We start from the raw sequence: 23,370 nt of genomic DNA, 5'->3' as shown, positions 1-23,370 counted from the left end.
AGGAAAATCCCCACTTCGTGGTAGAACATGAAAGGGACAGTCCAAAATTAAATGTGTGGGGTGCCTTGACTCATGATTCTGTGATCGGGCCTTTTTTCTTTGAAGAGGATACAGTTACAGGATACACCTACTTGGAAATGTTGGAACATTATGCTGTACGCCGTATACCACATGGATACACATTTCAACAGGACAGGGCTCCTCCGCATTACGTACACAGAATGTCAGAAACTCCCTCGATCACCATTTCCCACAGAACAGAACCTATTCAATGGCCCTCGAGGTCCCCTGATTTTACGTCACTAGACTTCTTTCTATGGGGGTACATCAAGACTCTCATGTACCAAACACCAGTACAAGACTTGGATGATCTTCGTCAAAGGATTATCACTGCATGTGAATCTGTGACACCTCAAATGTTACAAAACACCTGGAGGGAGGTCGAGTATCGCCTTGATGTTTGTCAAGCAACCAAAGGAGCACACGTGGAGATTTATTAAGGTGAGTGCATTGAATATTTTGTGTTGGTGATAAAACTTGTTGAGTTTCTCTTTCAGACAAACAAAACCAGACGATCCTATCACTCTTGGTTGCCGAGATAATTTAATTTCTTATTGGTAGATATTTACCTGGACACCCTGTATTAAACAAAATAAACACATCCCTTCTAATAGTACATTTACGTAGTTAACAGTGTATTAAGTTTATTCCTGTATAAAGGGTACATTTTTCCTTCTCAAATATTTACAGCAAAGTTAATCTGAGTGCTATCACTCGTAGTGTTGCCAACATCAAGCTGCAACTCGAGACATATGAAGATTTTGGAAAAATTCAGAGTACCATAAGCCATCTTGAGGGTACCATAGCAGCAGTACAAAATGATCTATCAAATGTACAAGAAACTCTAGAATCCCGCTTACCTGGTATTGTAGACACCCTTGTCAGTGTCCAGGAACAGATCACCAAACTTGAAAACCTCAACACTGAATCTGAGCTATCTCATTTTCATCACTTGATCGATGATATCCAAACAAAGCTTGAAATCTTACAACAATCCACACCTACTCAGGCAGACATAGCCCTGCTCCAAGATTCTATGCGTAGTGTAGCTGATGCTACTGAGTTGGATGCTGTAAAATCAGCCTTGGAGTCTTTGCAGAATACTGTAGCCAATCTGCCTACACCACAAGAACATAAAAATATTAAAAGAGCCGTGAATCGCATACTGAAATCAGAAGACATCAAGAATATCCAGACAGAGATCAAACAGCTTACTCAGACATTGGCCACTCTACCAACTAATCAACATATTAGCGAACTCCATGCTCTGTTTGATGATATCAGAAGACAAGTCCACGATCTTACTGCCCAAAGTTCTAAATTGGCTGTTGTTGAAAACCTACAGCAAATTGTAGCCAACATCAAACAACAGCTAGGGACTATAGAATCCAACCAAGCAAATGCTCTGTCTGTTTTTATCACACAGCTTCAAGAGATTGTGCAACAATATAAGAAACTTGCTGTGGACATAAAAATCAAGCCGGGCCATGACGATGTTGTTAGGACTATCAATGAGCACCTTCAATCTGTAATGAGTAGATTGCTTACAGCAGAAAAAGAAATAACTGGCCTAATCGAGAATCCTAAGCTTACAGTAATCCTTGAATTGAACAGTATCCCCAACAAAGAATATGATTCACCATTTACACCAGGTGGCAAAATATATATGCTGTCCCTTGCACAATTTTATTACCAGTTTTTTGTTGGGGGCACACTCAGACCAATCAAGATCAAATATTGGTTCCAACCACAGGCTCACCACTACCCTACCTTATCAATAATCAATGCTGACAACAAACCAAAGGTCACCAGTGTAGAGTTAGAGGATTTTACAGACCCCAATACATTAGAGACAGCTTATGCTGAAGATGATGGTTCTCTTGAATTTAATATACAAATAGGGGACAAACTGTATTTAGAAAATCCTGTGGTATCTGCTGCTGAACACCCCATAGCTGCAATATTCTTGTTTACATACTATGTCTAGACAAACTATTGTTGATGAACTACACAGACCAGCCAGACATAACTATAAGCGACTGCCAGTAGTCACAAAAGGCATAGATGATTTGTGGCAGGCTGACTTGGTTGAAATGGCAAGTGCTAAGCTGAAAAACTTAGACAACATCAACAAGGGCTACAAGTATCTACTCACTGTCATAGACACATTTTCAAAATATGCCTGGGCTGTGCCGCTAAAATCCAAGACTGGAACATGTGTTACAGAAGCCTTCAGGACAATCATCAATCAGAGTGGAAGATCACCGCGCTATCTACAAACAGATAATGGCAAAGAATTCTATAATTTGGTGTTCCAACAATTTATTAAAAGCCGGTCAATACAACATTACTCGAGTTACAGTGATCTCAAGGACTCTATTGCAGAAAGATTCAACAAAACCCTAAAAAGTCATATGTATAAACAATTTACCCTTCAAGGTAATTATAAATGGCTTACTATCCTACCAGAACTTCTAGATCGATATAACAACTCGGTCCATTCCACAATCAACATGAAGCCCTCTGAGGTAACTTCATCTGATGAGCAGCAATTGATCAACACTGTTTACTATCCTAGATACCAACCAACAACCAGAAAAGCTAAATACAAGGTCGGTGATCAAGTAAGAATCAGCAAATATAAACATGTATTTGAAAAAAGGCTTTACCAGAAACTGGAGCACTGAATTATTTACAGTGGTTCGAGTTATACCCGGGACCCGTAACACATATATAATAAAATACAATCGCGGAGAAATTCTCAAAGGCCGATTCTATGAAGAAGAACTCAGCAAAACTAAACAGCCCGACACATATCTTATAGAAAAAGTCATCCGCAGAAAAGGCAACAAGATACTGGTCAAATGGCTAGGTCTCCCAGAACACAGTTGGATCGAGGCAGACAAAGTGATACTATGAACGCCTGGGATGTTATAAAGAGACTATCAGAGCCTGAACAGCAGACTAAGAGAAATGGCAAGCTGCTGCCTGATAATATTCGCTGTCTTATTGTTGGGTCATCGGCTTGTGTTAAAACTACACTAATGGTTGATAATTTTTTATTGGCACCCAACTGGTTAGACTGGAAAAACAGGCACTTGTACGTCTTTTCTAAGAGCTTGGAACAATTAAAATATCAGCAGCTGATGAAGCTATATGATGGACTGGATATAGCCACTTTTGAATCAGATGTTAAGCCACTCGATGACTGTCTTGATAACTCTGTTGTTGTGTTTGATGACATTATACTGGATAACCAAAACAGGGTTAGAAATTTTTTTACACAGGAGTGGCACAAAGAGATAGATTGCTTCTACCTGGCACAGACATTTTCTAAAATACCAAAACAGCTGATACGGGACAACAGCAATTTTATATGTGTGTTTCATCAAGACCATACCAACCTCAAACACATACATGATGAGTATGTAGGTGGGGACTTGAGCAACAATGATTTTTCTAAGTTTTGCAGTAGGTGCTGGAACCAGGACAGCTATGGGTTTGTCACAATTGATATGACAAGGAAACCCAATAGTGGTAAATACAGAAATAAAATCAACAATTTTCTAGACATTGAGACATATATAAATAATAATGAAAAGGCCAATCATTGATGATCTTAAATTAAAAGATTATCTTGTAAAAAGATTTAAGGGATGGAAATCAGAGAACCGAGGTATTTATGAACAACACAAGCAAACAGAACAGCCTATTATTGATGCTATTGGTGAACTAGGCAAAGATATCAAAACTATTACACAGCAAAATCAAAATTTGATCACAGAGCTTGTACCAGTAGCTGCTAGGAACATATTAGATTATCCAATCACCCCACTTTCTAGTATTCATACATCTAGTCCTGTTCCTCCTCGAAGAATTGAAGCTAGTCAGGATCCTATTGAATTGGGTCTTCTTGCTCAAAAATATTTAAGCACACATAAAGACAACAAAGATGAGGTCTTTGGTTTATATGCTGACACAGAGCTTGATGGTAACATCATACATGGCAATTTTAGGGTAACATTTATGGGCGATGATCTGATTGTATATTCAGAATCTCATCTTGGAGAAAGAGGTAGTTTTGTTAAGTATCCTGGCACATCTGGATTGTGGTAACTGATGACTCGTAAGCGGCCTGGCAGCTATACAGATCAAGACTATGAGCACTACAAAGAAATACTAATAAAATCAGATGCTCTATACCAGAACAATGGTCCCACACAAAAAAGAGTCAAGTCTAGCAGTGGAGCAAAATACAACAACTTAATCAAGCCCATATGGACACAGATCAAGACTGGTAGCGGGATCAAACAGTACAACACCCTGCCTAAAGAATTTGTCTGGGTTGATGATGTCAGGAAACTTGTAGATAGGTTGCTGGTGATAGCTGGGGAAGAAAATGCTGGTAACCATAATTTTTACAATGAAAAGGTTGGAATTATGGACATGATAGCCACCAAATTGTCTAATTTTATAGTCAATGACACTAAGGGGATTGGATATCTTATAAAAATTATTAATACTCTACCCCCTAAATTTTGGAATATCTCTGAGGGTCGGGGGCTGGTTAATGACATCATAAACAAGCTGCCATTTGAGCTACACATACCAGGCTATCAGTATTGTGGTCCCGGTACCAAACTAGACCATAGACTAAACAGAGGGTACCCTGGTGTTAATCCCCTAGAGACTGCTTGTAGAGACCATGACATAGCATATAACACACATACCGCTCTTCACAAGCGACATGTGGCAGACAAAAAATTAGAAGAGGCTGCATTCGGTAGATTAGTAAGCAGAGATGCTTCTTTGGGTGAAAAAATAGCAGCGTTGGGGACCACCATAGCTATGAACACCAAACAAAAACTAGGGTGGGGGTTGTAAAATACTCTATACAGATTAAATAAACTGGTTACAACTTAATTGAGCTAGTCAATCCCAGAATATATATATAATAAACCTACAATGAAAGCCAAGGGTGTTATGTATCACATACCATATGCAGGTCTCAAATCACTTGGGACTATTGATAGTCTTCTAACCAAAAAGCAGCGCAAGAAAAAAAGCTCTTGTCTTGCCAAGGGCCATGGTATGAAATTATTACTTAGTACCCCCCAATTAAAAAAATTACAGCATTCCAGGAAAAAATTGCATAAAGGAGGCTTCATATTTAGTATCCCGGCTATCTTAGCAGCACTAGGAGCAGTTGATAGCTTAGCAAGAGGATCAGCTGCCATAGCAAAAACAGTAATAGATGCCAAAAAAAATAAGGCAGAATTAGATGAACTAAGACGCCATAATCTGGCCATAGAGAGACAAGGCAAAGGTCTTAAGAGAGCCATGAATAAGTTTAAAAAAACAAGAGCCGCTTACCAACCAAGATATTAAAGCTTTAATCAAACCACTGGGCATCAGAAATTTTAAAGGTGTGTACTTGTCTGATTCTTTACCAAGACAACCACTCAAAAAAGAGTGCTGAATAGTCAATTTGGATAAGTACAAAAATCAGGGCACTCACTGGATCTGCCATCTTAAATATTCAAACAATGAGGCATTTATATTTGATTCATTTGGAGGTATTCCACCTGAGAATTTAGTAAAATATCTAAAATCAACTAATCTTTATTACAATAATGAACGTGTTCAAAACTTCAAAGATGTTAATTGTGGACATCTGTGTTTATCTATTCTTAGATATCTGTCTCAATTAAATAAACCATCAATTGAAGATTTTCAAAAGGCTCTGTGGTATCTAAAACATCATGGGCATATTCCATCTGACCAGCCAGAATTCAATCTTAAAACTCAAACTACATGATGATATTATGTATCCCAAATCAATAGCTCTTAGAGCATTCTACGGCATGTACTTGATCCCTAATATTACACACCATAACAACACAATTATAGTTTGGGATCAAAAAATTGTCATCACTCCAGGACAGTATAATCTGTCTACTCTAAATGCTCAGTTACCCAGAGGTGTTGTCTTAACTCAAAATTCTGTCACTCACAGAGTAGAGATTGTGTCTGTTACAGACACAGTAGATCAGGGTACTATAGCAGAGCTGTTAGGCTTCCAGAACAACACAAAACTTGAACCAGCCATCAAACACACTGCTGTTAATATACCTAAATTCTTGGCCATAGAGACTCTGAATATTCATTGTAATGTGGCCGAGGGTATGATCACCAAATCAGAAGGCATAGTCACTCACAAACAAACTGGCATCATCGCAACATTCAAACCTAACTCTGAATTTATGGAGCCAATCATCTACACTTCATCACCAACATTATATTTTCCAGTGTGCCATAATAGAATAGACTATATTGAGTTGATGGTCACAAATGAAAAAGAAGAATTAGTTGATTTTGCTGGAGCCACAACAACTGCTATCATAGAAATTAATATTTAAATAAAAATACATACAAAAAAATGGAAAATATCGAGAGTTATGAGCTACAGTCATTCCCCCCGAACCGTAGTACCTTTGCTAATTTAAATCAACCCATCACAGAGATTGAGGTTGACCTTGATGTAGGGGATGGCTTTATACACCCCCACAGAGCAGACCTTTATATCAAGTTTGATGTTGTAAAGCTCGATGGTACAGATTATCTGGCTAACTCAAATATAAGACTAGTAGACAATTTTGTACCGCATCTGTTTTCTCAAATCGAGATCAGAGCCACACTGTATTATTCCCGATGCGCCTGTTACCTGGATTCTTCTCAGATTACAAAGACATTATGTGGAAGGGTGGTTTAAGAATCACATTTCGAGGAGCCGCCAATGATAATAATGCTTTGATGCGATACAGTACATTAAACTCTACTGGTGCAGCTCTGCCTAATACCCTACCTGACGAAGGCAAATGTCTTATTCAGACTATGGAGCTAAGAATCCCGGTTGTTGAATATGAAGCCAGTTATGCTCTTAAATACAAAGCAGATATACTAAAAAATCCACAGGTGCCTATACAATTTTATACATATCAATGTGTCCAGTAGCCTGCCACTGGTAGCTATTATGAATTTGATGCTACAAACTCATTATCCAGTATACAATATGACATGCCAGATTTTGTAGTGGTACTGTTTCAGACCGGAAGAAACAATAACCAAGAAAAAAATTCAAGTAAGTTTGATAGCTGCAACATCAAGAACATATATCTTAAAAATGGCTGAAACGAGGTGTTCCCCAGAGAAAATTATAATTTAAACATGTCCAATGATGATTTTCTTAAATTATGCGAGGCATATACAGCATACAAAAGAGTTACAACTGGGAATACCGACATTTATTACTCACCAGATGAATTCAAAGCACAGAGACCCATGTTTGTCATCAACACCTCAAAAAGGAAACAGGTTGTGGTTAATGACAGGACAAACATTAAAATAATCTGTGAATTCCATGCTACACTCCCTGCCGACACCATATGTAGTGTTATTCTTATAGTGAAAAATCATATGTTTATGATGTAAGAAATGAAAGAGTCAGAGAGCAATTTTAGAAGACCTCTGCATATTACATTGTCTTAGTACTAGATAAACAAGTTGCGCCTGGTGTCCAATTAAAATATTCAGGTTAACATATGAATACTCTGAATACTCTAAACCGGAAGTGACCGGAAGTAAACCGGAAGTGGACCGGAAGTGGACCGGAAGTAAATATGTGTGGGTGTATGTGTAGGTGTGGGTGTGTGTGGGTGTAGATGTAGCTAATGAGATTACACTTTACAGAATATTACACTAAAAGCAATAAGCTCATATGAGCATCTTGGCTTAGTTTTAAGGGGGTTCTAAAGCCATGCTAAACCATAGACCCAAATTTCTAATGATAGCCATACAACTAATATAGATTCGGTAAGGAAGAAATTTTCCGACATAAAAGATTGTTTTATTCACTAGAACATGTGAACATTATAATTTTGTTACGATTGAAGGGATTTAAGTAAATAACAGAAAATAAAAGGTCTCCGTCATGTTCAAACTGCTGCGTACAGATGGCGCTGAAGTGGTAGTTTTGTTAATACCGGTGCATTTTTTTTAAAGTTGCCAGTCTATTAAGGATGATTTTTACGAAACGGTCTTCACATGTTTCTTGTCTCAAGTATTAGGAGCACTGTGTATAAATTTAAACTCAGTTTGTGCGTCCATAAACTAGTTTTTATATTAATAATTTTTGAAGTGGCGTTTCATCCTCAAGCTATTTATATCAAACGCTGTTGCCAAGTTTACATTCCGTATGTTATTACAATACGTTGATTGTCATGCTTGAATGATTGTGTGTGGAAAATGGGAAAAGTGAGACAAAATTATGGAAGTAAAAGACACCCATTTCACTCTAGAAAAGCATTGTCCCAAAGAATACGTCGTCAACGTGAAAAGAAAAAAGAACTAAAAGGTAAGAATTGTTTATATTTAATTGCTTGCTCGTATCTGTTACAGATATCAAGTGCTACAAATTCAGTATTCATAATACAGATGGACATTTCTCACACAGTATACATATTTGTTATTAGGTTTCTTTACACATTTTTTTTTCAATCAAAATGAACGTATTGTCTGCATGCGAGGTGTAAAAGATACATACACAAGAAAAAAACGTTTACAGTTTTCCTTGTGAGTGAAGTTTTGAAATTCACAATTCATACGATTTCTGTTCGCTTATTTCGTACAAACAGAACGCGAGGCCAAGGACAATTGTTATTATTTGAGTTTCACGGATATCAGCTTGCAAACTCTTAGTAGCCAGTTACTTTACGAATTCACTTTGCCCTTGCACCAGTTCCATTATTTGTGACTAATAATAAATCGATTATTGTTTTGTCCATACAATGTGATATAGTAATTCTTTGAACAAGTTAACATTCATTGGTTAGGTTGCTCATGATCCACTATTACATTACGATAGATTTGGCTAAAATAAGCTGGTTAGGTTAGCACTGGTCAGATTGATTAATTTCTCCATAACGCCCTACATATTACAGTTTACTTCGAGCTTCGAATTAGAACAAAAACAGTATTCCTGTAACGCTTTTAACTCCAACCTCCTCTCATAACTTTCAACTAATCGTGGCCCATTTTCTCCTACTTTATATATTTAACATAAATAAATTTGTAAAATTAGACTGAAACCAAGAAACTTTGATGTCAATAGCTTACATGGCTGATACTGTGCATAACAGTAATCAGATTTTAAGCGTTCTGCGTTATGTGCAAGGGCAATTCAACAGTAGACAGGATAGAATTTACAATAAATATATCTCTCTCATGTACAAATGTTTTCTTCGTTTGTGAAGATTTTTTTTTGTGTGTTAAACAAAATGCATACTACACCAGTAATTAATCAAGAATAAGAGGCATGATCACGTTACAATTGTAGTTGTATTTGTTTTGTATAACTCGTACAATTCATAATTGCTTTGTTCCAAACTGAAAAGATTTATTGATATATGAGATATAATTGTGTGAATCATATTGCAATGATTCACAAAACAAGGTCTGAAGATCAATACAAATAATAAATAGCTGTGAGGATGATACATTTCTCTGCCAACATGCAAAAATGATACTCCCTCTGTCCCATAAATATAGTCCGGTATGCCAACTTTTTATTTATGTTCTTTTCGATACTTGATCGGCCAATTTATACTGATCCTTGAGTAATAACGTTGTATGACTCATTCCCGTGTTTCATTTTCTTCTTCTGTATACACAAGTGTCACAGTTTGAATATCGGACAAGTATTTTGTGACAACAAACTAAAGTGTACCGGACAATGATTATGGGACAGAGGGAGTATGTTATAGGTCTACTAACTGTTACATAACCACATATTGTATACTTGAGGGAGGTTGTGAAATTACCCTAAATGGCGTACCTTCCCATTTACATTTTTCTCATTTTGTGAACCTAAATAATTTATTTTTCATTGTATTATTTTATATATATGCTAAACTGTAGGATAGCAAAACTATGAACATTTACGTATCTAGGATATCCTTCTACCTACAGTCTAAGCATTTCACAGCATATTTCTACTATAGAAAGGTTAGGCTACATGTATTTAATGTTTTGAATATGCTCCAAATTGTAGGCTTTTCATGAAAAGAGAAAATTACAACAATAATTTTACATTTCCCAAATCAATCATAAAAATAGCTAATATGTTCCGGTCTCCCCGATGGCGCAGTGGTAGCGTCGTTGCCTTGTAATCAAGGGGTCCCGGGTTCGATGCCCAGTGGAGGCACATAGCGGTTCGAATCCCACTTTAAACTGTAGGCCCCGTCCTGATCAGCCTTACTGTGCATAAAGTGGACTTAGAACACCAAATCAATCAGCCAATCAAGCTAATATGTTCCCAATTAATATGCAAAAACACACATACACGCACACACAGTATGCAGAGGGTACGGACATATAAACTTGAGCCGACCCCCGTGGCGGAGTGGTTAGCACTCGAGTTCGAGCACTTAGGGTTCGAATCCAGGCCTCGGCATGGTTGTTTGTGAGTGTCCATTCATCAACTTTATCATATCATCATTCATCCCCATATTCGTAAATTACCCAAACGTGGCACAAAAGGCGAAGTAAAATAAAGAAAGTCAATCTTGATATTCTTGATATTCCATAGCATATTCTCCAAATATGCCAATAAAGTAAACGTAAAGTCGTCTATGGCTTTACCTTTTTCAGACATTGTTTGCTTATCAGATGTTTGTGACAACATGTGCCAATAGCTCTGATTTGATAATGTCGAGCTTCGTCACAATTACACGCTGCTCTTACTTTTATAGCTAATAATGTAAAAATCACAATTCATTTTTGGCATTTATTTGCTTTTCTTATGTTTCTTAAAGAATCATGTGAGCATTATTTTGTCTTGTGTTGTATGTCTGAAGTCCTATACCTGATGTCAATCATGCCTTTCTTTCGCAGGTATGCAGTAGACAATCCAAATGTACCCTTATCGCACAACATTGAGGAGCACACCGCAGTTTTGGACTCGGATGTGAATGATAGTGATAATTCATCTTCGACGTCAGAATGTGTACCCTCTACACCGAATGCTTCGCCTGTGAGAAGGAATACATTGTCCTCTTATCTACGCGCACTACAAGAAATACCTCCACTCAATGCATGTAAAAGCGATACATGTGAACATAGTTCTTCAAGTTCATTATCGCCACTCACAATCACATTTGAGAGACTTAAAAAGGGAGTGCATTATGGAGACAATTTTACCATATGTGACATGGGTCACGTAATTGAACAGGCATGATTACTGGAGGCGCATTCGTATAAATGCAATTTTGGGGGCTCCATGATTCTAGTTAAAACATCACAGAATGGACTGGAGAGTAGGTGCTTCTATGAGTGTAACAAAAGTGAATGTTCTCATAGGCATACAATTACAAGCATTTCAGGGGATAATCCAATTTCTATAAACATGGTTACCGTTCTAGGAGCCCTATCAGCTGGCAGTTCATACTCTCTTCAAGAAGAGAAATTCTCATCCATGAATATTAAATATATGAGCCAACCAACGTTTATTCATCATGAGAAATCTCTGGGCGACATATTAAAGAAGTGTACAAATGAAGCATTAAATGAAGCAATTGCCGAAGAGAAGAAGTTAGCAGAAAACAGAGGTGACATCCATTCAGAAAACTTCCATACCATTACAGCTATTGTTGATGGCGGCTGGTGCAAAAGAAGCTACGGTCATGGGTACAATGCATCGTCAGGAGTGGTAAGTGAAGATATGGTAAATATAGAAGGTAAAGCTATCCCCTGAGCATTGAACCGAACCATGAAAGCAAATGGGGCTGTGGACGTAAGGCCTTCCACATTCATGACCCATTTATCCCCCAGGATAGCCCCCAGGTACCCATTGATTTGAGCTAGGGTGAGCCCCAGAGTCGCTTTATGCGGGGAACAAGGCCGGAAAAATTCCAACTTAGATGACCCACCCCCGGAATCGAACTGGGTCTTCCGCGTGACAGTCAAGATGCCCCATCGACTAGACCACAGCGGCTCTACTAATAGTTTCAATAGCAATTTCGTTAATCGATTGTTAACGTCATTGCGTTGTAATCAAGGAGTGCCGGGTTTGGTACCCGGTGGAGGAACATAGTGGTTCGAATTCCACTTGGAACTGTAGGTCCAGTACCGATTAGCCTTTTTGTGCATAAAGTAAACTAAAATCAAACTACTCAAACATTAGTCTAGCTCGTTTAGTGATTTTGAGTTGATCATTTATCCTCATTGTTCAAGTGCAGCACATATCCAAATCAGGTGGATAAACCTAATGGTGAGAAGTAGGTGTTTGTGTTCTTTGTAGTGAAAAAATGAAATAGAATGGCCCGTCCCTCATATTCGCTGCCACTGATGAAAGTGAAGAGGAACAATTATAGAAATAAAAACATCATTCCTTTCTCCTGACTAGAATTCATATCTGATTCACAAGATCTGCCAATGTTCTATACACTATTGGATCATTAAAAAAGTAGCGTCTGCAAAATGGGACGTAAGCTGCCTAAAATGCAATTTGCTTTTCTGAAGAAGAAAATATTTAACTTATTCTGTAGGGTTACAGCAACTTATATTCGTAAAAAAAAATAATGTAACAAATAACTAGCTTTATTTGTGATGACTACAGTGCAGAGAACATCTAAAGTTGCACTGTCCAGTGTAATAATTCTCATTCTCAGAATACAGCAGATTCCGTACGAGTTTCAAACACTGAGAAAGAGGGCGAGAAAAAGAGGGGAGAGGGAGAAAGAGAAAGAATGCGTACCAGAGCTAGAATAGAACAACTTCAGCCGAAACGTAAAGCAATTGGCCATAAAGGGGCACTAATATCGAGGATTATGATAAATTTCAATGAAGATAAGTTACTAGTTGAGTAGTTTACATTCAAGTAACAACTTACAGATCCGCCCATCCAAAAACACACGCGCACGCAAACATCACAACTGTTTTAAAATACCAAGGGCATTGCATCTCACTGACCAAATTAATGGTTGTGCTTTAGAATTTTGTCTATGTCAAAAAATTGATGTAAAAAGGCAGTTGTTGAAATTTGATGTTGACGATTTGCTAATTATGAATTTGATTTTCTATTTCAGGCAGTTATTATTGGAGCCGAAACACAGTGCTTGCTGTTTGTTGGCGTGAGAAATAAAGTGTCTCTGATATGTCGCGCTATTGATGAAGAAAAATGAAACCAAGAATCCACATATGTTTTAAAAACTGGCAAGGGCCATCTACTGCCATGGAAGCAGACATCATTGCGGGTGGCCTAAATTATATTGAAGAAGTGCACCGCTTGCGCTCCACAAGACTGATTGGTGACGGTGATGCAAGCACGATGACCAAAGTGCGTGAATGTGTATCGTATGGTTCGCGTATACTAAAAATTGAATGTGCCAATCATGCTGTCAGAAGATTTAGTCGTGCTCTGGACAAAATTTCTTCTGCTAGCAAACGTTTTCCAGGCCCTTTAGGTGTCAAATCGAGGAAATCTTTGAAAAAATGATCATCACGACTTGCTGTTGGAGTTCGGGCAGTGATTAAATCCAGTGCAATAAAGAACATGAAAGAAATTACGGAGACTAGACTTCAGAATTTCAGAAAACAATTGAGGAATGTCATTTGTCATGTGTTTGGCCGTCATCAAAAGTGTGGGGAATTTTGCAAGAGAAAGGAATTTGATCCTGATGGTGACTGTTACATTCAAATGAAAGAGAGTGGTGTTTTAGGAGCAGTTGAGCAAGAATTTGACAGGACGATAATAGCCATTGCAAATACATTATTGTGGAATGCTACCAACAATCCGGCCGAAAGCTACTTGAGTCAGTTTGCGAAAGCTGTAGGAGGTAAAAGGGTGGATTTTTCTAGAGCTGGAAGTATTCAACGTAGAGCTTGTGTAGCTGCATTGGCATACCAAACTCGAGGCCAAGGGTGGCATGATGCTGTACACAGAGAACTCTCAGGTGTCAGTCCTCCTTCTTCTGTAACATCATTTATTAGGAGGCAGGAACTACGCAGCGAGAAAAGAAGATGCCGTAGAACACAATTTGGTCAAGTTTCAGAACAACGCAAGTTTAGTAAACAAATTCCTGCTGGCGGCGATAATCATTATGGAACTAACCCAAGAGTTCCAGATCTTTCAAAAGAAATATTTGACGATCTAGCTGAAAGATATGTAAAAAGATTGAGTGTATCAACGGCAGATCAGCTTGAAGTACTAACACGTGGCCAAGCCAATAGCGAGAGATGGCGTGAAGAAAGAAGTAAAAGAATACCATCTTCTTTGCTCAAAGACGTTGCTTCACGAAGACCAACTACACGTACTTCTTGTTTGGTAAAAAAAATAACGAATCTCCAGGAAAATAGCAGCTGTGCCCTTTCACTAGTTTATGGAAGGGATAATGAACCAGAAGCTCGTAGGCAATATGCAAGTTTCCACCCAAATTGTAATGTGCAGCAATGTGGATTATTTGTACATAAAAATGCAATCCTTTTTATGTACTAGTCCAGATGGTTTGGTGAACAGTGACGACTTATTGGAGATAAAATGTCCATACAATGGCCGAGAATGTATAAGACTTGTTGACGTTGCTAGAAGTAGCAATATCGGGTTTAAAGTAAACGAAAAAGGCAAGTTGTACCTTAGAAAAGAACACCGCTATTATTATCAAATACAAGGCCAGTTGGAAATAACAGACAGAGACTGGTGTGATTTGTTTGTATGGTCCCCGAGCGATACCCAGACAATAAGAATTCTTCGGAATAAGCCATTTTGGGAAAATCTTTATCCCAAACTCTACAATTTCTATTACGAGTCAGTGCTACCTGAACTGGTGGATTCACGAGCAGTAAGGGGTATGCCCCTTAGAGAACCTGATTATGTGTTAAAGGCTATAGAAAATAAGAGAGAAATGTAAAATAGGCTTTTCATTTACAAAAACTTTGAGTATCATAAATTAAATATATAATTTTGGTAGTGCTGTGCTGTAAAAAGTTATGTATGTACTGAGTATTTGGATTTTTAGTTAGTTAAAATTGTAATGGACAAGACTATCGTGTTAGGCTTTATTTTTTTAGGTTAAATATATTCACGTTTATTTTTTCTAGCGATCTGAGTATATTAACATGTTTTGTTTATGAAATACAAATGTAATAATTGTTTAGTGCATTTATTCATATCTATCATGTAGGCTTATATGCTTATAAGGCTCCGATTTGATTGCCCATGTATTCATTATTATTGTTTGCTTGACGGTACCTGCTGAGAATCTCTGTGGGTGTGTGTGTGTGTGTGTGTGTGTGTTTGTTACATGTTACGATGTTCCTTTGTTACAGTTCATATAAGGATTTCTTTACTATATCTCATATATTGTATTTTGATTGCTAAATATTTCTTACGTTCTGTAAAACATTCTGATTTATTCTTCATTTCAGGCATCTTAGAAAGAGTTGAAATTAATGATTAATTTTTGGGCCATATTTAAATAATTTTACACCTATTTAAGATTGATGCCACTTAATAATCTCACATGTATTTTGATAATTACTTTTTGATAATGCATTCTAAACGTAGTTATTAAAATGTAATTCCATACGAGTATATTTTTTTAAAGGACCCAATTAGAACAGAACGTCAAATTTCCTTGTCGAAACTATGGCTTTATGATCCAATATTCGTTGTGCAGCAGATTTATCGCCTTTAAATTCCCACCAGAATTGAAATCCAGACTGGGGAAGCTGGGAAATCTTATTTTATTAGTTGTTTGTTCACATATATAAGATATTTTTCAACCCTTTGTGTAAAACCATTGCTGTTTTATACAACACTTGCCAATGTCAGATCGTCATAACGTTACTAAACAACACCAATGCTTTCTGTAACTTGGAAACTGTAAAGATGACGCTACTCTAAGTCAGCAATTTGCCGCAGTAAATATACATCCTTCCTGATAAGTATATCTGAGAAATTGTGTGAGTACGTACTTTTGGAACCCACTATAAGGTACAACCTACGTATGTACACGGATGGTACTAAAACCTCACAATCTGTTTTGTTCTGTTTTCAAGCAATAATGCAGTACAAAATGACTTCGTACATGGATTCATGCATTGACTACAATTGACTAACGCAATATTTGAGGAGGCTGTTTTTTGGTACAGTTACGTTCTTCGTTTCTATGTGCCACAAATATTGCCATCTTCACGTGTATAAACATTAGAGTCATTTCACTATTATTTTTTATGTAATCCATTGCATTTTGTTCCGTCTTTTCCATAATTGCTTGTTGCAAAATTTCGTGAGAACGAATAATTTAATATGTTCTTTACATTTGCTTTCGAACAAATACAGGCAACACTGTCAGGAAAATCTCAAATATTTGCTTTGACACATCAATTGCAAATTTAATGTACGTTGCAAAATACTGCAACTTCATCTACTCCAAATGTTATTATATTACATACATATATTTAATATTTCAATGTCATTTTACAACAGTGAAATAAATAACTCTTCTGTTTAGGATGTATTTAGACGACTGCAATCAAATATTTAACACATTGTTTTCTTCCAATATCCTCGTTTCAGTTCTCTTAAGAAATAAAAACGCAAACGTGACGTCATTTATTGACAGTAAATGTTGCTTCATTATCGTTTATTGACCAACCTGTATGTAGCTACTTGGATTATAATGCATAGATCTGGCAACATGGCCCTCGGTTGTCATGGCAAACAGTGCTGCCATCTGTTATCGAAAAATTACCACAAAATTGCCTTTAGTACGGCCTTAAGTGTAGCAAAACAATATCAAGAGGGCCATATTTTTTACGATCCTATGGACAACAATCTGACAGATGCAGCTTTTGTAAGTGTAGCCAAATCAATCTGAGGGGGGTCATACTTTTCACGGGAAATTCCCGAGGGCTTTTTTACTAAAGTCTTGGATTAGACAGGTAGCACACTGCAGGCAATAAGCTTATATAAGCATCTTGACCTAGTTTTAAGTGTAGCCAAAACCAGTCTGAGGGGGTTCATACTTTTGTTGTCCCAGTAATAGGGCAAATTATACTACTGGTAACTGTTCATAACTAGTATATTATATTAGATGTCACTGCCGAGAAATGTTAATAATGGATAAAAACACATTTTAAAAAAACAACATAATCTTGCCTTTCAATATTTGGATATTCATCCTATAATATTTTAAGTGTGGCTGTTCCAACTCCAGAGCCTGTACCTGCTCCCAAAGAATACAATAAAAGGAAGCCCCGAAGACTGAAACAATGCTCCACAGCCTTCCAAATAACTTGAAGCAAGGAATCATGGTAATGATTTCCATGAGTTTTGTTACCAACAATGATGATTCATGTGGAAACTTGTGAAGAAATGTTACATTTTTTTTAAAAGAATCTACTCAAAAATATGGTTGAAAGGTAAAAAAAATTAGGGCCGATTCAAATACACTGTTGGTGTATTACCAGGGCCCAGATTTTGATTACATATCATCCTTTTTTCCTTATGTAGTATGCATTACTCTTAAGTATTAAAATGCTGAATACAAACATCAACTTACAAAAACGTTAATTTTATTGTGCATTTTCGTCATATTTTCTATTTTTCAAGTTTTACGTCACTTTTTGGTCAATTTTCGTATTTTACATACTTTTCAGTCTTTATTTTTTTGGCGTAATTGCAAAAAAAAAAAAAAGGTATTGTAACTGCATAACGTTTCACTCACTCATTTTTAGCCAGGAAATGAACATTTAACACTTTGATGTCGGAAACAATGAAAACAAGAATTCTATCTACTGCAATAATTCTGAATATGGTAAGATTTTTATACTAATATTCACATACACCTTGTAATTTTAGTTCTAACATTACAGAAATTAATGTACTACCGTACTAACTGCCATACCCTGAAATAAAGACAAGTACAAGACAAGAGTTCAAGTCCTGGTAGAGCCTGCATTTTGTGCTGAAAATTTCTACATCGTACATCTCCTGTGTGTGCCTAATCTTCAAATTAACATCTCTACGCTGGGAGAAACCAGGCAACGACGAAGTCTACTGTGTTTCAAAGGCAACAGATCCCGTTGTGGTAGCACTGGCAGAGACGATTCCACACAGGTAAAACAGCAACAGCAAAAAATCAGGGGAGGCCAGGCTGGCTAGGTCAGTGATCAGAGAAATTGCATGGTATGCCAGAGACCCAGGTTTGAGTCCTGGTCGAGCCTGCATTTTTCGCTGAAAATTTCTATGTAACTTGAAAACATTTTTATTTTTCAACATAATATCCACCAACACTTATCCAATTCTTTAACAGTCCCTCAAAACATGCTGCATAAAAGTCTGTCCCACCTCACGCTCAACATCTTCATCGCCCACGAAATGTTTGCTGCCACTGTGTGTACACTCTTCAAGCGATCATGCATTATGCTGTAGGCTAAACCATGAGAACACCCTATTGCAGTTGCTATGCTGTCTACCGTCACTCATTAGTCGGTCTCCCTGATGGCGCAGTGGTAGCATTGTCGCCTTGTAATCGGGACTGGACCTACAGTTTAAAGTGGGATCCGAACCACTATGAGCTTCCACCATGTATCAAACCCGGGACCCTTTGATAAAAATCTAAGCAATTCTAATAGAATAAAGCGAGAAGTTAACCGCACGTTTAGAAGTAAAAAAAGAGATTACTTGAAAACAAAATTAACGAAATTGAAACAAACAGCAAAAATAAAAATATCAGAGATTTATATAAAGGTGTAAATGGATTTAGAAAGGGGTGGCAACCTAAAGTAAACTTGATAAAAGATAAAGATGGTAATTTTCTAGCTGACCCAAGCGATATTCTAAATAGATGGAAGAACTACTTTAATGACCTTTTAAATGTTCATGTAGGAGATAAATCAGAAGTAAATGAAGTGCACACAGCAGAACCTTTAGTTCCAGAACCTAACTTGACTGAAGTTAAAGAAGCTATTAAAAGGCTAAAGAATAACAAAAGCACCTGGCATTCATTTAATACCAGCTCAGTTAATTAAATATGGTGGAAATTCATTAATATGTCAAATTCATAAATTAATTTGTTTAATATGGAATAAAGAAGAAATCCCTCAACAGTGGAAAGAATCCATAATTGTTCCTGTGTTTAAAAAAGGTGATAAAATGAACTGCAATAATTACCGTGGAATTTCTCTACTCTCAACAACATATAAAATATTATCTAACATTCTTTTAACAAGACTAACCCCATATGATAATGAAATTATAGGTGATTATCAATGTGGATTTAAACGTAACAGATCAACTACAGATCAAATTTTTCACATTAGACAGACACTTGAAAAAAAGTGGGAATATAATCAAAATGTCCATCAGCTATTCATTGATTTCAAAAAAGCATATGATTTGGTCAAAAGAGAGAAATTATATAATATATTAGTCGAGTTTGGAATACCTAAGAAGCTTGTCACCCTGGCTAAAATGGCTTTCTTGCTGAATATGAGCTTCGGTTCAGTACAACACATAGTGCATGACGAACTCCGCTACAGAAAAGTGTCCACCAGGTGGGTTCCTCGACAGCTGATGCAGGAACTGAAAGTCCGTCGGGTTGACACATGTCAAGAGCTGCTGAGGTGTTATGAAGAGGAGGGTGAGGATGCATTATAATCCAAGTAGCTACATACAGGTTGGTCAATAAACGATAATGAAGCAACATTTACTGTCAATAAATGACGTCACGTTTGCGTTTTTATTTCTTAAGAGAACTGAAACGAGGATATTGGAAGAAAACAATGTGTTAAATATTTGATTGCAGTCGTCTAAATACATCCTAAACAGAAGAGTTATTTATTTCACTGTTGTAAAATGACATTGAAATATTAAATATATGTATGTAATATAATAACATTTGGAGTAGATGAAGTTGCAGTATTTTGCAACGTACATTAAATTTGCAATTGATGTGTCAAAGCAAATATTTGAGATTTTCCTGACAGTGTTGCCTGTATTTGTTCAAATACACTGTTGTTACATTTTTTTTAAAAGAATCTACTCAAAAATATGGTTGAAAGGTAAAAAAAATTAGGGCCGATTCAAATACACTGTTGGTGTATTACCAGGGCCCAGATTTTGATTACATATCATCCTTTTTTCCTTATGTAGTATGCATTACTCTTAAGTATTAAAATGCTGAATACAAACATCAACTTACAAAAACGTTAATTTTATTGTGCATTTTCGTCATATTTTCTATTTTTCAAGTTTTACGTCACTTTTTGGTCAATTTTCGTATTTTACATACTTTTCAGTCTTTATTTTTTTGGCGTAATTGCAAAAAAAAAAAAAGGTATTGTAACTGCATAACGTTTCACTCACTCATTTTTAGCCAGGAAATGAACATTTAACACTTTGATGTCGGAAACAATGAAAACAAGAATTCTATCTACTGCAATAATTCTGAATATGGTAAGATTTTTATACTAATATTCACATACACCTTGTAATTTTAGTTCTAACATTACAGAAATTAATGTACTACCGTACTAACTGCCATACCCTGAAATAAAGACAAGTACAAGACAAGAGTTCAAGTCCTGGTAGAGCCTGCATTTTGTGCTGAAAATTTCTACATCGTACATCTCCTGTGTGTGCCTAATCTTCAAATTAACATCTCTACGCTGGGAGAAACCAGGCAACGACGAAGTCTACTGTGTTTCAAAGGCAACAGATCCCGTTGTGGTAGCACTGGCAGAGACGATTCCACACAGGTAAAACAGCAACAGCAAAAAATCAGGGGAGGCCAGGCTGGCTAGGTCAGTGATCAGAGAAATTGCATGGTATGCCAGAGACCCAGGTTTGAGTCCTGGTCGAGCCTGCATTTTTCGCTGAAAATTTCTATGTAACTTGAAAACATTTTTATTTTTCAACATAATATCCACCAACACTTATCCAATTCTTTAACAGTCCCTCAAAACATGCTGCATAAAAGTCTGTCCCACCTCACGCTCAACATCTTCATCGCCCACGAAATGTTTGCTGCCACTGTGTGTACACTCTTCAAGCGATCATGCATTATGCTGTAGGCTAAACCATGAGAACACCCTATTGCAGTTGCTATGCTGTCTACCGTCACTCATTAGTCGGTCTCCCTGATGGCGCAGTGGTAGCATTGTCGCCTTGTAATCGGGACTGGACCTACAGTTTAAAGTGGGATCCGAACCACTATGAGCTTCCACCATGTATCAAACCCGGGACCCTTTGATAAAAATCTAAGCAATTCTAATAGAATAAAGCGAGAAGTTAACCGCACGTTTAGAAGTAAAAAAAGAGATTACTTGAAAACAAAATTAACGAAATTGAAACAAACAGCAAAAATAAAAATATCAGAGATTTATATAAAGGTGTAAATGGATTTAGAAAGGGGTGGCAACCTAAAGTAAACTTGATAAAAGATAAAGATGGTAATTTTCTAGCTGACCCAAGCGATATTCTAAATAGATGGAAGAACTACTTTAATGACCTTTTAAATGTTCATGTAGGAGATAAATCAGAAGTAAATGAAGTGCACACAGCAGAACCTTTAGTTCCAGAACCTAACTTGACTGAAGTTAAAGAAGCTATTAAAAGGCTAAAGAATAACAAAAGCACCTGGCATTCATTTAATACCAGCTCAGTTAATTAAATATGGTGGAAATTCATTAATATGTCAAATTCATAAATTAATTTGTTTAATATGGAATAAAGAAGAAATCCCTCAACAGTGGAAAGAATCCATAATTGTTCCTGTGTTTAAAAAAGGTGATAAAATGAACTGCAATAATTACCGTGGAATTTCTCTACTCTCAACAACATATAAAATATTATCTAACATTCTTTTAACAAGACTAACCCCATATGATAATGAAATTATAGGTGATTATCAATGTGGATTTAAACGTAACAGATCAACTACAGATCAAATTTTTCACATTAGACAGACACTTGAAAAAAAGTGGGAATATAATCAAAATGTCCATCAGCTATTCATTGATTTCAAAAAAGCATATGATTTGGTCAAAAGAGAGAAATTATATAATATATTAGTCGAGTTTGGAATACCTAAGAAGCTTGTCACCCTGGCTAAAATGGCTTTCTTGCTGAATATGAGCTTCGGTTCAGTACAACACATAGTGCATGACGAACTCCGCTACAGAAAAGTGTCCACCAGGTGGGTTCCTCGACAGCTGATGCAGGAACTGAAAGTCCGTCGGGTTGACACATGTCAAGAGCTGCTGAGGTGTTATGAAGAGGAGGGTGAGGATTTCCTAGCTCACATTGTCACCGGGGATGAAAGTTGGGTGCACTATTTTCAACCGGAGATGAAACGTGCAAGCAAAGAATGGCGACATTCATCTTCGCCGAAACCAAACAAGTTTCACAGCCAGCCCTCTGCAGGGAAAGTCATGTTGACTTTATTGTGGGATAAGAAAGGTCCTATTCTGGAACACTACATGCCCCCACGTACGACAGTGACTAGTTCCAACTACACCGACCTTCTCAAGAACCATTTGAGGCCAGCGATATGCACAAAGCGAAGGGAATTGTTGAGTGCAGGTGTTTTGCTTCAACATTATAACGCCCATCCTCATTCTTCTCATACAACCATGAAAACCATCAATGACCTATGCTTGAAGTGCCTACCACATCCGCCATACTCACCAAATTTGGCACCATCTGATTTCCACATCTTAGGTCCATTAAAGGAGCACCTTGGAGGACAGAGATTCAAGTCTGATGAAGACGTCCAATCGGCGGTGCACGAGTGGCTACAAAGTCAACCGAAAGAATTTTTCTCACGCTGTATCGAAGCACTACCTATCCGATGGCGTAAATGGATTGAACTGGGAGGGGACTATATAGAAAAATAATGTACAATCAAACATTATCCCTGCATTAAAATAGTGCGGGAAAAAATAATTGCAGTTTTCATTTGATCCTCCCTCGTACATTACACTTAAAGAATGATCCTTATTTTGAATACATATCATTTTTAATCTCACATGTGTCCTTAAACAATTGATGTAATTGATCTGTGTGTGTTATTTGTACTATTTTAATACGTTGTTCTCAGCAGTCATATAAGATGAAATATGGAATTAGAGGAAATCATTAGGGACAGACTAGAGTTAAATACATAAAACACAATGATTACAATGACCAGCACTTGCAGGGAAGACAAGATGAAAGAAAATTAAGAGAAAGAGGAACACCAATAAGACTTA

At 37.0% G+C, this 23,370-nt stretch overlaps 1 protein-coding gene across 1 annotated transcript; it reads left to right on the top strand.

Annotated features, from left to right (window-relative positions):
• Positions 1-11,604: 11,604 nt before the first annotated feature.
• LOC145991394 (uncharacterized) lies at positions 11,605-13,337 on the top strand. The gene is made up of 2 exons (XM_083127384.1): positions 11,605-11,824; positions 13,203-13,337. The coding sequence occupies exons 1-2, from the start codon at positions 11,606-11,608 to the stop codon at positions 13,296-13,298; spliced, it is 315 nt and encodes a 104-aa protein (XP_082983510.1). The 5' UTR covers position 11,605; the 3' UTR covers positions 13,299-13,337.
• Positions 13,338-23,370: the final 10,033 nt, after the last annotated feature.

The sequence above is a fragment of the Lepisma saccharinum genome, chromosome 8 (genome assembly GCF_977018435.1).
Source record: "Lepisma saccharinum chromosome 8, izLepSacc3.1, whole genome shotgun sequence".
Taxonomy (NCBI): domain Eukaryota; kingdom Metazoa; phylum Arthropoda; class Insecta; order Zygentoma; family Lepismatidae; genus Lepisma; species Lepisma saccharinum.
The sequence above is the reverse complement of the archived record's forward strand: the minus strand, read 5'-3'. Positions and strand labels throughout refer to the sequence as shown.